Source organism: Microcaecilia unicolor, chromosome 2 (assembly GCF_901765095.1).
Source record: "Microcaecilia unicolor chromosome 2, aMicUni1.1, whole genome shotgun sequence".
Lineage (NCBI taxonomy): Eukaryota > Metazoa > Chordata > Amphibia > Gymnophiona > Siphonopidae > Microcaecilia > Microcaecilia unicolor.
Window position 1 is genome coordinate 540,152,077 of NC_044032.1, and position 13,921 is coordinate 540,165,997.

At 42.2% G+C, this 13,921-nt stretch overlaps 1 protein-coding gene across 1 annotated transcript in view; it reads right to left on the minus strand.

Annotated features, from left to right (window-relative positions):
* The window catches only part of PDS5A (PDS5 cohesin associated factor A), a 644,759-nt gene that overhangs the window by 582,016 nt on the left and 48,822 nt on the right, over positions 1 to 13,921 (minus strand). Inside the window, exon 3 of the mRNA XM_030191317.1 lies at positions 9,305 to 9,508. Coding sequence (XP_030047177.1) covers positions 9,305 to 9,508 — 204 coding nt within the window. The remainder of the gene's footprint in view (positions 1 to 9,304; positions 9,509 to 13,921) is intronic.

A 13,921-nucleotide genomic window follows, 5' to 3' on the forward strand; every position in this document is an offset into this window, starting at 1 on the left:
GCATACAATGGAGGTAGTCCATGCATATTTATCTCATTCATATTCATTGTGGGTATCCTGAAAATTCGATTGACTAGGTGTGTCCCGAGGACTGTATTGAGAACCCCTGCTCTAGTCTGGTGTAAGAAGTGAATTCTTGATTAAAAGTAATTTATGACTGGAAAGAGGTAGATAATTTTTTCCTTAATCCACTTAAGACTGATGTTTTATAATATAATAAGACCAAAGTGAGATCAGAGGTTCTCCCTGGAATCTAAGCCTCATGTTAAGTCTCAGTGTTAAACAGACTCAGATTTCAGTATCAAGGGGAACATCTTGAATGGTTAGTGTTTCATTTAGTGTGTAGTCTAAAGCCTTTTTTGAATGATTTTTCAATTAAGTCATAGAATCTCTGGTTGAATGCAAAACGATTACTGCAATTTCCTTTTGTTGGGCATGACTTAAGAAAGCTTAGGGAATTATGGCAAAATGCAATACCCACTGATTATGGAAACTGTTTTACAAAACTTCATTTTGCCAGTTTTGGCCACTTTATATTATTGGCTCTCCATTCCGTTCAGGCCCCAAGTTTAAATCTCTGTATGGGGTGGCCCTGGATACTAGAACAACAGGCATATTTACATTCCTTCTTGGATATTTAGATGTATACTCAATTATCACTTATATATCCCTTCTCTGAAGAGTTACTGATGGCTTCAGACTTCATCTTGTGCTGTTCCTTTCTATATGATACACTCCCATGGACCCTTTAATTAGAAGGAGGTAATTTAAAACTCAGCATAAAAAGATGCATATTTAGGCCACATCTATCACTTGATTTATAGGTTGTTAGATTATTCTGTTTTTATTTTAATTTATAGGTGGTTTTATACGTTGGTGTATTATATAACTGTTTTATTGTATATATTGTAGACTATGGAATGTGTTCCTGCTATATACTGACATGATCATCGGTAGGGCAATTTATAAGTTACATAAAGTTAATTCCCTGTTGCTCACTCTCAAAAGAATCAGAGATGACAATCCTTACTTGGCTAATAACCATTTAAAAGACTTGTTCCCCAGGAACTGATGCAAAGCAGTTTATGTTAACAAATTCTACAGTTTATTTGTGCACTGAATGAAGAAATAGATTTAAAACATTTTATAAAGTTTTACCAGTTAGTTTCATGGAGTGTTTTTAAGACCTAGTACTATTCAAAAGGGTTAATAACTGTTTCATATTACCTTCCTCTACATCATTCATATACCCCTCCAAATCATCTCTTCTCCAAATTGGAACAGCCCTAACCTATTTAGTCTTTCTTCATTATTCCATTGCCTTTACCACATTTGTTGTCTTTCTCTGTACCTTTTCTGATTCTGAAACAATTTTTTGAAATGGTATAACAAGAACAGCGCACAGTACTCAAAATGTAGTTGTCATACCATAGATCTATATACATAGGCATTATCATATTCTCGTAATTCTTCACTATTCCTTTCAGAATAATTCCTAATATTCTGGAGGAAGTGACGTCACCAACCTACATGGACGTTTGAGAGCCTAGCTCCGGCTGCCCCACGGCGAAAACAACTACAATCGCGATTCTAAACACAGCTGGAGAGTTAAAAATACAACTCACCGGATCCTGAGCACAGCGCGATACCTGCCTATGCAATCACACCAAACGGCGGCAGATCTTCCCCAGTTTGCCTTCATGGGTGCCGTGTCGAAGCCTAAAAACAAGATGGCGGACGCGCAAAGCGAAAGGCTCAACGGAGGCAGGAAGCGCTCAAACCCACGATAACTTGCTGGAAAAGCAAGCACCTGCAGAACCAACAGAGGAGGAATTGCCAAGTTTGCAGCAATGGCTACAGAACATCAGCTCCGATCTCAAAGCCCTATGAGCAGAAGTAGTGACAATGGGAGCGGACTTGCGGGGTGAGATTCGGGAGCTGGGTGCACGCCTGGAAGAGACAGAGGCACAAGTAGAAGCGCACGGAGAGGCACTGGGATCGTTGGATCAGCATATTGCAGGGCTGCAGAGCGAACAACAACAGCTATTGGATAAAGTAGAAGATTTGGAAAACAGGGGTCGCCGCAGCAACCTTAGATTCCGGGGCCTCCCTGAAACCCAAAACTACCAAGACTGAACGGGTGGTACAAAATATTGTGCGTGACTTGCTCATAGTGAACGGCGAAACGGTGGAGCTTGAAACAATACAGATCGAAAGAGCGCACCGGGCATTAGGAGCAATGCGCAACAATAAGCCAAAAGACATTATTGCCTGTTTTACCAGCTACAAACAAAAGGAACAAGTGCTGAAATTAGCGCGTCAAACACAGGAATTCAAATGGGACTCGCATGCTATCGAAATATACCAGGACCTGGCGGCAGCGACGTTGAAAAGGAGAGGGGAATTGAAGCCATTTACGAGACATCTTAGAGATCTCAAGATCCAGTATAGATGGAGGTATCCCTTTGCTCTAGTGTTTTATAAAGACGGAAAGTTGCATAAAATTAAATCTTTGGTAGAAGCACGGGACCTTTTCCCGGAGACAGCGACACCAGAAGACCAGCCGGGGACGAGCTCCGGACCGAGGCCTGGTTCTCACCCACCCCCACCGAAGTGGCAACGGGTGGGGAAGGGACCAAGAAGACTACAGCGTCAACAATCCGCAGCACGAGTTACCTGAAGAGATATGGACGTTACTGTTGGTAAAGTTATTGAACATTAAGTAAGAGTTGTTTAAGAGGTTGTTTATGACGAGCTACTCTCCAGCTCAGGACAAAAGAGGTAGTTTGGGAAATGTTGTTGCTCTGGGGTGATCGGGATGGGGCAGGTTGTTCCTTCCTCCTAGATTAGGCATCTACCGGGGTTACAAGGCATGCCTATATTTCACAGGGGTGATGTGGGAGGGGGGAGGGGAGTTCGGGATGGGGGAGGGGGGAGGGGGGGAGGGGAGCTAGATTGACGTGGTATAGGATACAGGTTGAATATAGGATAATGATTAAAGCGGCTGGAGAAACTAGAGGAATGGGGGACATTAAGTGTTTGTTGCTCAATGTCAGGGGACTAAATATACCCACGAAAAGACAGCTGATGTTCCAGGAACTGCAACGGCATAGGGTAGACATAGGGCTGATACAGGAGACCCACTTAAAAACTAAACATGAGCACCTCTGCACGCATAAGGCATATCCCACTATTCACTTCGCCTCAAGTATTGATAATACGAAAAGCAAAGGTGTCCTTATAGCTTTCAGTAAGGGTAAGCCTTGGGATATAAAAAAAAGTCATAAAGGATAAGGGTGGGCGGTACCTGCTGATCACTTTTGCACTGGTGGGGCGAACCTATACTTTAGTGAACATATATGGCCCAAATGCACAAGGAGACTTCTTTAGAGAACTAGATCACATACTTACCAGACATATAGAAGGGTCCCTATTGCTGGGAGGGGATTTTAATCTTACCTTGTTGAATCCACAAGTAGATAACACAGTCAGTGGCATAGCTAGGTGGGGCGCAGGGGGAGCGGTCACTCCCATAAACAGATATTTTGAAAAAATGGCGCCTATGCGCCACATGCAAAATCTTTCTCTCCCCCCGTCCTGCGCGAGTCATCTGTTCTCTTGTGACGCGTCATTGAACAGTTCTAGCATCAGCGAAAACAAAGTGAATGTCGGAACTGGGATGATAGCGGCCACAAAGCCGTGGAGTTGTATAGTACAGTCTGATCAACTCAGCAGCTCGAGGACTGCTGCGACTCATTGAGCTTCACGTGATGCCCGCAAGGCTCCTCTCACCCTGTGGCGTGGCGGGGAGTCTGCGACGCGCACGCTCGCCTCCAGTACCCGCCCTCCTTTCCCTGCCCAGCTCAGCTCACGCTTCCCCATGTGCTGCCGGCATCTTAAAAGTTGAGGCAATCTAAGTCAGAGCTCTAAGTGAAAGAGGGAGCGAAAAAGAAGACAGCTTATCCGTAAATAAGACTGAGGAACAGCTCAGAAGAGCCTGTACGAGGGCATTTAGAAGAGGAGATGTTGAATTCCAAAGTCCCAGGGCCGGACGGGTTCACTTCCAAATTTTATAAAACATATGAAAGACTGCTATCCCCAATGCTACCACAAGTGTTTAATTCGCTAGACAGGAACACGAGCCTACCACCTACATGGAATATGGCCACGATTACGGTCTTACTGAAACCAGGCAAAGACCCTCAATTATGCAGCTCATATAGACCTATTTCATTATTAGGGGTGGACTATAAAATATTCACAAAGATTATGGCCACACGGCTTCAGAAATACCTCCCACAACTCATACATGAAGATCAGGCAGGTTTTGTCCACACACGTCAGACTTTTGATAATATTCGGCAAACATTACAGGTGATTCATGGGGCTCACATACTTCAATCCTATGTATACTGTCTCTAGACACAGAAAAGGCCTTCGATAGAGTCAGCTGGCCTTTTCTTTTTGAGGTGCTCGAGAAGATGGGCATAGAGGGGAGGTTTACAGATTGGCTTCATCTCATTTACCAGACCCCGTCAGCAGCAGTACGCATTAATGGGACACTGACGCGCCCATTTCCCTTATATAGAGGCACCAGACAGGGTTGCGCACTGTCGCCCTTACTGTTTGCTCTGGTGATGGAACCAGGGTCCCCTCATTTTACGACTACTACTGTGCGGCACACCTCAGACTATTAGCAAATTGGTCCCAGAATACAGAGAAGATATGGGTTGGCATAGAACAACATTGGCTGGAACCATATCCACTTAGGGCAATCCCATGGTTGCCCAAACGTACACTTAAGGAGTTAATTAAAAGAAGCCCCTACCTCCTACAATGGCCATTAGCAGTTTGGATAAAGATAAGGGAACAGTTCTTTCCAGAGCACACTTGTTTTCAACACACCTATCTTAGATTTGCCCCTCAGTTTGGCTCTGGAAGATTTGATAGTGTATATACAGTGGGGGAAATAAGTATTTGATCCCTTGCTGATTTTGTAAGTTTGCCCACTGACAAAGACATGAGCAGCCCATAATTGAAGGGTAGGTTATTGGTAACAGTGAGAGATAGCACATCACAAATTAAATCCGGAAAATCACATTGTGGAAAGTATATGAATTTATTTGCATTCTGCAGAGGGAAATAAGTATTTGATCCCCCACCAACCAGTAAGAGATCTGGCCCCTACAGACCAGGTAGATGCTCCAAATCAACTCGTTACCTGCATGACAGACAGCTGTCGGCAATGGTCACCTGTATGAAAGACACCTGTCCACAGACTCAGTGAATCAGTCAGACTCTAACCTCTACAAAATGGCCAAGAGCAAGGAGCTGTCTAAGGATGTCAGGGACAAGATCATACACCTGCACAAGGCTGGAATGGGCTACAAAACCATCAGTAAGACGCTGGGCGAGAAGGAGACAACTGTTGGTGCCATAGTAAGAAAATGGAAGAAGTACAAAATGACTGTCAATCGACAAAGATCTGGGGCTCCACGCAAAATCTCACCTCGTGGGGTATCCTTGATCATGAGGAAGGTTAGAAATCAGCCTACAACTACAAGGGGGGAACTTGTCAATGATCTCAAGGCAGCTGGGACCACTGGCACCACGAAAACCATTGGTAACACATTACGACATAACGGATTGCAATCCTGCAGTGCCCGCAAGGTCCCCCTGCTCCGGAAGGCACATGTGACGGCCCGTCTGAAGTTTGCCAGTGAACACCTGGATGATGCCGAGAGTGATTGGGAGAAGGTGCTGTGGTCAGATGAGACAAAAATTGAGCTCTTTGGCATGAACTCAACTCGCCGTGTTTGGAGGAAGAGAAATGCTGCCTATGACCCAAAGAACACCATCCCCACTGTCAAGCATGGAGGTGGAAATGTTATGTTTTGGGGGTGTTTCTCTGCTAAGGGCACAGGACTACTTCACCGCATCAATGGGAGAATGGATGGGGCCATGTACCGTACAATTCTGAGTGACAACCTCCTTCCCTCCGCCAGGGCCTTAAAAATGGGTCGTGGCTGGGTCTTCCAGCACGACAATGACCCAAAACATACAGCCAAGGCAACAAAGGAGTGGCTCAGGAAGAAGCACATTAGGGTCATGGAGTGGCCTAGCCAGTCACCAGACCTTAATCCCATTGAAAACTTATGGAGGGAGCTGAAGCTGCGAGTTGCCAAGCGACAGCCCAGAACTCTTAATGATTTAGAGATGATCTGCAAAGAGGAGTGGACCAAAATTCCTCCTGACATGTGTGCAAACCTCATCATCAACTACAGAAGACGTCTGACCGCTGTGCTTGCCAACAAGGGTTTTGCCACCAAGTATTAGGTCTTGTTTGCCAGAGGGATTAAATACTTATTTCCCTCTGCAGAATGCAAATAAATTCATATACTTTCCACAATGTGATTTTCCGGATTTAATTTGTGATGTGCTATCTCTCACTGTTACCAATAACCTACCCTTCAATTATGGGCTGCTCATGTCTTTGTCAGTGGGCAAACTTACAAAATCAGCAAGGGATCAAATACTTATTTCCCCCACTGTAAGGACTGGGAAGAAATGGGGTTATGTGAACTGGGACAATTGTGCAACCAAGACGTGACTCCTACGTATCAGGAGCTATGTCATGAGTATGGGCTTTCCCCACTACAGGCTTTTCACTATCACAGGGTGCAAACTTTTATTAAACGAAAAGCGGGAGAGGAACTTGAGCTAACAGAAACACAATTGGAGATGGGGATGACTGGAGGAGGAGGCCGAGGGTGCATTACTAGAATCTACAAGGCTCTCCTAGCACGAGAGTACCCAGTAGAATATTATACACAAAAATGGGAACTAGCAATGGGAATAACATATGACCCTCTACAATGGGCAAAGGTATTTAAATCCTTGCTCTGGGTGTCTGTGTCCAGCACGATGGTAGAGAATGGACTTAAGATTTTATATAGCTGGTACTACACTCCCAGCCGCTTGGCCAAAATGTTTCGATTGAGCTCAGCAGGCTGTTGGCGGGAATGTGGAAACGATGGTGATATGTATCATGTCTGGTGGTCCTGTGTACATGCACAAAGATACTGGGCAAGCATTATAGACTTCATCTGCTCAATGACTGCTATACAATATCAACTGAAAATGGAGTACTGCTTGCTGCACTTTAAACCACCCACGATACCACGGCATATACATCAGTTTGCCACTCAGGCATTTGTAGCGGGCAAGTTAGTATTGGCAGCGGCATGGAAAAAACCAAGACTGCCAGACATTCAGGTTGTGTTGGAAAAACTGGAGTACATTCAATTAATGTCCAAACTTACTGCCTTGAGAAAAGAGCGCTTGGCTCAGCACCAGAAGATCTGGGAACCTTATACAGCCTGGAGGGCAATCACTGTGACATCCTAATGTCATATAATTTGCTAGGAGGGGAAGGGGGGGGGATTGGGAGGGGGAGGGGGGAGCTGAGAGGAATACCAGATGGCATATTACTGATGCTGACTAAGCAATGGCAATGTGTATGACTTGATAGGATATTGTATTTAGGAGAAAAGTAGTGTTTTGAATCTGGTTTTGTACAATTTTGAAAATGCATAAATAAAATATTTAAAAAAAAAAAAAAAAAAAAAGAGAATAATTCCTAATATTCCAATTGCTTTTCTGGTCACTGTTCAAAACTGAGCTGAAAGTTTCAATGTACTGTTCATAACAACTCCAAGATCCTTTTCTCCTGAGTGGTAATGCCTACAATGGAACAAACCCAATATTATGTACATATACTTGAATATATTTGTGAATGGGCATCACGATGGACTTGTCCACATGCACTGTTGGTGCCCAAAGAGATGCTAAGCAGCTCTAACTGATGGCAAACTGCACTGAAAAGAAATCTAAACAGGCACATGATGCTGAATAATTCCAACAAAGCAGGACTCAGGACAAAGAACTGGTATGGTTAAAATGCTCCATAGATGTCATATTATAAAAATGTTACACACATGTAAGAGGGTTTAAAACAACAACAACAAACACTTGGAAACAAGATATTTCCCTCTAAAGAGCAGTGCAAACCTGGAACTAACTGCTTGAACTTATTCAAATGCACAGCCACTAAAAGATAAATTTCTCTTCCCGTTGCCAATGCCTTGTAAGATCCAGGAGTAAACTTGCAAAGCAGCAGCAAATCAGCCAAAGTCAAGTACACAGGAAAATAAATCACTCAAAAAAACCAATTATATTCTCTCAGACCAGATCAACATAAATCTATTCAAAGCCTAGTGGTAGTCTGGCCACTTATGATGAAAACTGATGTTCCAATTAGCTAGTATACTAGATAATGGCCACTGAAGTTGTGCAACGCTATTTAAACAGCCCACAATCACAATGTTAAAAAAGCTGTTTAACACCATTCAAAGGGCAATTCTATAAGCGGGTGCCCACATTATGTGCCACCTGAGTGCATAAATGTACGGAACACTGTCACTTATGCACATTAACCCCGAAATTCTATAAACTGTGCTTAAAATTGCACCAACAAATTTAGGCGTGCCCCCAATTCACATGCAATTTAACAGAATAACGAGCCAATTATTGCCGATAATTGGGTGCTAATAATTATCGGCCATAATTGAAATTTATGCATGTATTTTTAGTTGCACAGCTCCAAAAAAGGGGGTGCAGTCATAGGAGGGCCACAGGCAGATCAGGGGTGTTCCTAGAATTCATGCGCGCCGATACAAAATAAGGGGGATCCGTGCCTAATTTAGATGCAAGGATTTACCCCAGGGTTTACTTGGTGTAAATCCTCGCATCTAAAGTTAGGTGCTGAGCTTATTCTATAAACGGCGCCCAAATTTAGCGCCATTTATACAATAGTGCTTAATGCATTATTTTTTGGTACAGATTTTTCAGCACTATTCATAGAATTTGGTCCCAAATGTACACTTACTCATGTAAGTGACAGCAGGCAACTAAGTGTTATTCTGTAACAACGGGTGTAAGTGACATAGCACATCAATGCAATGTACATGGGCAGTGAATGGGCAGAACATAGGTAGGGCTCCCACTTCCACGCATAAACTTACAGAACACAATAAGTTTCACATTCCCCTACCATATTTACCAGTCTATGGCTGGTGTAATTGCAGTAAGTCGTGCCAATACTAGATCACACCAGTATTCTATAACTGAATCTGTTGGACAGATACCGTTATAGAATAGGCTGTGGTGCCCACTTATAAAATTGCCTCCTAAGGCAGTTGAACAGCTGCCATAGAACAACAACGCCCAGTTTCCTGTGCTATACCTTGAGTTTGTCGTGGGAAGTGTAGGGAGCTTCTGGGGCATAGATTCTGAATATATCAGCCAGGCAGCAAGCTACAAGAAGCCGAACATCTTTGTTGGGGTTCCTGAGAAAAAATTCAGATGCAAGGTGCAAGGCAAGAGGAAGATACTGCTGTTTTTCATCTTCGGAGTCCTGGTCCATATCCATAAACGTTTTTACTATCATCTGAAACACATATGAAATAAAATGAATAAATGACTTCAGTGCGACACCATTCTAGCTGTAAAAGGTTTATCAGTGGCAAGAAGAGCCCACTGAACATTGATGTGGAAGCAATATAAAACACACACACATAAAACTACATTTTCAGAAATGTGTAAATATATAACAGCAGCAGTTCCCTGGGCAGCGGACAAGCAAACGAGATAGTTGTCCAGTCACTTGTTTTTAAGAGCTTACTTTTGGCTTGTGCTGTCCATCATAACTGTATCATGACAATGTGCTCTGCTGCCCAAGCACTCTGGTATTTGGAAATTATTATCTACAAGTAATACCAAGTACTGAAGTTAAACTATTACTACTACTACTTCTTCTACTACTACTACTACTACAGGCTATAATAACTCTTTAGAAAGGATAGAGCTGGCTGAAAACGTGGAGGAATAGCACAATACGTGAACAACAACATAAAAGCAGCTGAAATTCAGGGCAACTAAGTAAAAGAGAAAGTAACAGAGCTGGCTGAAAAGGTGGAGGAATAGCACAATATGTGGAAAAACAACATAAAAGCAGCTGAAATTCAGGGCAACTAAGGAAAGGAGAAAGTACTATGGATCGTCTCAGAGAGAGATGGAACCTCTGTTCACATCGGAGTTGTCTACAGACCTCTGAATACATTGGAAAATCTGGACAAAGATCTAGTTATAGACATCCAAAGGCTGGGAATGAAAGGTGAGGTGCTGTTGCTGGGAGATTTCAACTTGCCGAATGCAGATTGGAGTGTTCCATTAGTGGATGTCTTTCAAAGTGCTCTCCTCAGGCAAATGGTGACAGAACCCACCAGGGAAGAGGTGATGCTGGATCGCAAGTTCACAAATAGGGAAAATGTAACTAATGGTCGGGTGGGTACACCATATGGGGGCTCATTTTCAAAGCACTTAGCCTTCCAAAGTTCCATAGGTTTCTATGGAACTTTGGAAGGCTAAGTGCTTTGAAAATATGCCTGCATGTGGCTCAATATAGGAGCCAAAGGAGAGTACAAACATACAAAACTCAAGTCCTGGATTTTAAATATGCTGACTTTAGTAAAATGAGGGCGTACCTAAGGAAAGAGCTAGCAGGATAGGAAGACAAAGTCAGTGGTCTAAACTGAAAAGAGCAATAAAAATGGCAATGAATCTTTATTTAAGAAAAGTAAACAAAAACAAGAGGAAAATGAAAACAAGTGTCTGAAGGATAAACGCTAAAACAGATGGCATTTATAAAATACAGAAGAATGCAGAACAATGAACACAGAAAAGAATACTGTATAAAACTCAAAGAAGTGAAGAGAGAAAACAGCTGGCAAACGCACAGGCAGAAGAAAAAATGGCTAGAGACATGAAAAGAGGTAGCAAGACTTTTTTTTTTTTTAAGGTATATTGGGGAAAGAAGGAAAGTTAGAACTGGATCTGTGAGACTGAAAGCTTTTGAGAACTAATATGTGGAAAATGATGAGGAAAAAGTGGACATAATAAATACATCTGTTCTGTATTCATGGAAGAAAATTCTGGAAAAGGCCCTCTGTTGCCTGGCAAAGACATACAAGGAGTAGATATAGCATCTTTCATGGAAAAAAGGGTTTGAGAACTGGAAAAAAAAACAAAATGGCCAAAGCCATGGGGTCGGATGGAAGTGCTCAAAGAGGTTCTGGTAGGCCCTCTTATAAGATCTGTATAATAGATCCTTGGAGACAGGGAAGGCTTCATGACTACTACTACTACTACTATTTAACATTTCTAAAACGCTACCAGGGTTACGCAGCGCTGTACAATCTAACAAAGGAGGACAGTCCCTGCAATCTAAAGGAGATTAGAGAAGGATGGATGTGGTCCCTCTCCACAAAAATGGTGACACAGAAGAAGTGGAATACTACAGGCTGGTAAGCCTCACTTCAGTGGTAGGAAAAATTAAGGAGGCACTAGAATCCAATGGTTTGCAAGATCTGAAGCAACATAGTAGTACCAAAGAAAAATCATGTCAAACGAATCGGATTTATTTGACTGGGTGACCAGAGAACTGGATCAAGGGCAGAAGCTAGATGTGGTCTATTTGGATGTCAGCAAAGCCTTTGAAATGGTTCCCCTCAAAGGAGGCTTGTGAACAAATTAAACAGGCTAAAGTTAGGATCCAAAGTGGTGAACTAGATTAGAAACTGGTTGACTGAAAGATGTCAGAGGGAGTAGTGAATGGAATTCACTCGGGGGAAAGAAAGGTGACTATTGGAGTGCCCCAAGGATAAGTACTGGGTAGAAACTCTAAAGAGTTGTATTTGCTAGGGGGTGAAAGGTTGATAAGTACAGACTGGGAGAGGGGCCTTGGGGTGACAGTGTTGGAGGATATTAAGGAAGCAAAACAATGTGACATGGCAATGGCTGTAGCCAGAAAGATGCTAGGCTGCATACAGATATATTCAGTAGAAGAATGGTGGTGTTAACACCCCTGTTCAAGTCGTTGGTGAAGCCCTATTTGGAGTATTGTCTTCAATTCTGGAGACCATATCCATTAAGGACATCAAAAGACTTAAGGCAGTTAAGAGGAAGGCAATAAAAATGATATGGGCTTGTGCCAAACAATGTATGAGAAGAGACTTGAAAACCTCATTATGCATATCCTAGAGCAATTCTCAACCTTTTTTCAGGCAGGACACATCTGACGGAAAATGCTCACATTAAGTGACACTTCATACAGGACCCTCATGGACCTTTAGTCTGATACAGTATAGCAGTTCATATGAATTACATGTCAACATATTCTGCATCCACAAAAAAAAAAAACAACAACAACAAAAACAAATGCAGATCATAATATATTTCGTCCGTGGAAGCTATCATCCAAAAATTAAACAGATAAAATTTTTCACACTTAAGTTGCATGTTTTTTTTGTTCATGTGTTTGGTTTTTACAGGCACATTTCCGGAAATGACATACACTGGTTTTTGTTTTTTTTTTTCATTATTCTCTCTGTTAAACCACATGTACCCGGATACGTATAGTTAAGGGCGAATTATACACTGAATTTTCAAAACTTTTCACTATTTTCCGTCCATGCAACTTATATACAGTATTTTTCACATTATAAGTCACTCTGAGTATATTCTGATTTTCACACCATCTGAAGTAGAGAGGTGTGGTAGCCGTGTTAGTCCACTCTTAAAGGTTATCAATAGAAATCAAACAAAATAAAACATGGAAAAGAAAATAAGATGATACCTTGTTTAATTGGACATAACTTAATACATTTCTTGATTAGCTTTCGAAGGTTGCCCTTCTTCGTCAGATCGGAAATAAGCAAATGTGGTAGCAGATAGTATATATAAGAGAAACACCAAAGCATTACTTTGACAATCTGGCAGAGTGGGAAGGTAGGGGTATGTATGGGGACATCAAAGCATTTCATTGATATTCTATAACAGGATGGGTGTGGGAAGGTGAGAGGAGGGTGATAAAGTTGTATTTCTCTGTTTATGGTTTATAATGGGCTAGAAAACCCAGATCCTTATTAAGTCCTGCCTGTTGGGTGTCAAAACATTCAATCATTCTGACTTAAAAGGTTTTACGTTCCTCTATTGTTTTAAAGTTACCTTTCAGGATTCTTACTGGGAAATCACTGGTGCAGTGTTCTGGTCTTGTAAAGTGTTGGCCCACAGGGGTGGGGGCCTGACTGGCACCAGCTATTTTCATGTGATGTCTGTGCAAATTGAATCTTGTCTTAAGCATCTGGCCTGTTTCTCCAATATAGCATCCTTTGTTACATTTTTTACAATGAATGATATATACCACATTGGAAGATGAGCATGTGAAAGATTTCTTTATGTTGAATATGCTATATTGGAGAAACAGGCCAGATGCTTAAGACAAGATTCAATCTGCACAGACATCACATGAAAATAGCCGGTGCCAGTAAGGTCCCCATCCCTGTGGGCCAACACTTTACAAGACCAGAACACTGCACCAGTGATTTCACAGTAAGAATCCTGAAAGGTAACTTTAAAACAATACAGGAACGTAAGACCTTTGAAGTCAGAATGATTGAATATTTTGACAACCAACAGACAGGACTTAATAAGGATCTGGGTTTCTAGCCCACTATAAACCATAAAGTTGTATTTCTCTGTTTATCACCCTCCTCTCACCTTCCCACACCCATCCTGTTAGAATATCAATGAAATGCTTTGATGTCCCCATGCATACCCCCACCCTCCCACTCTGTCAGACTGTCAAAGTAATGCTTTGATGTTTCTCTTAAACACACCATCTGAGTAAGGGAAAATTAGGTTCTTACCTTGGTAATTTTCTTTCCTTTAGTCATAGCAGATGAATCCATTACGAGTGGATTGTGTCCATCAACCAGCAGGGGGAGATAGAGAGCACTGAAAA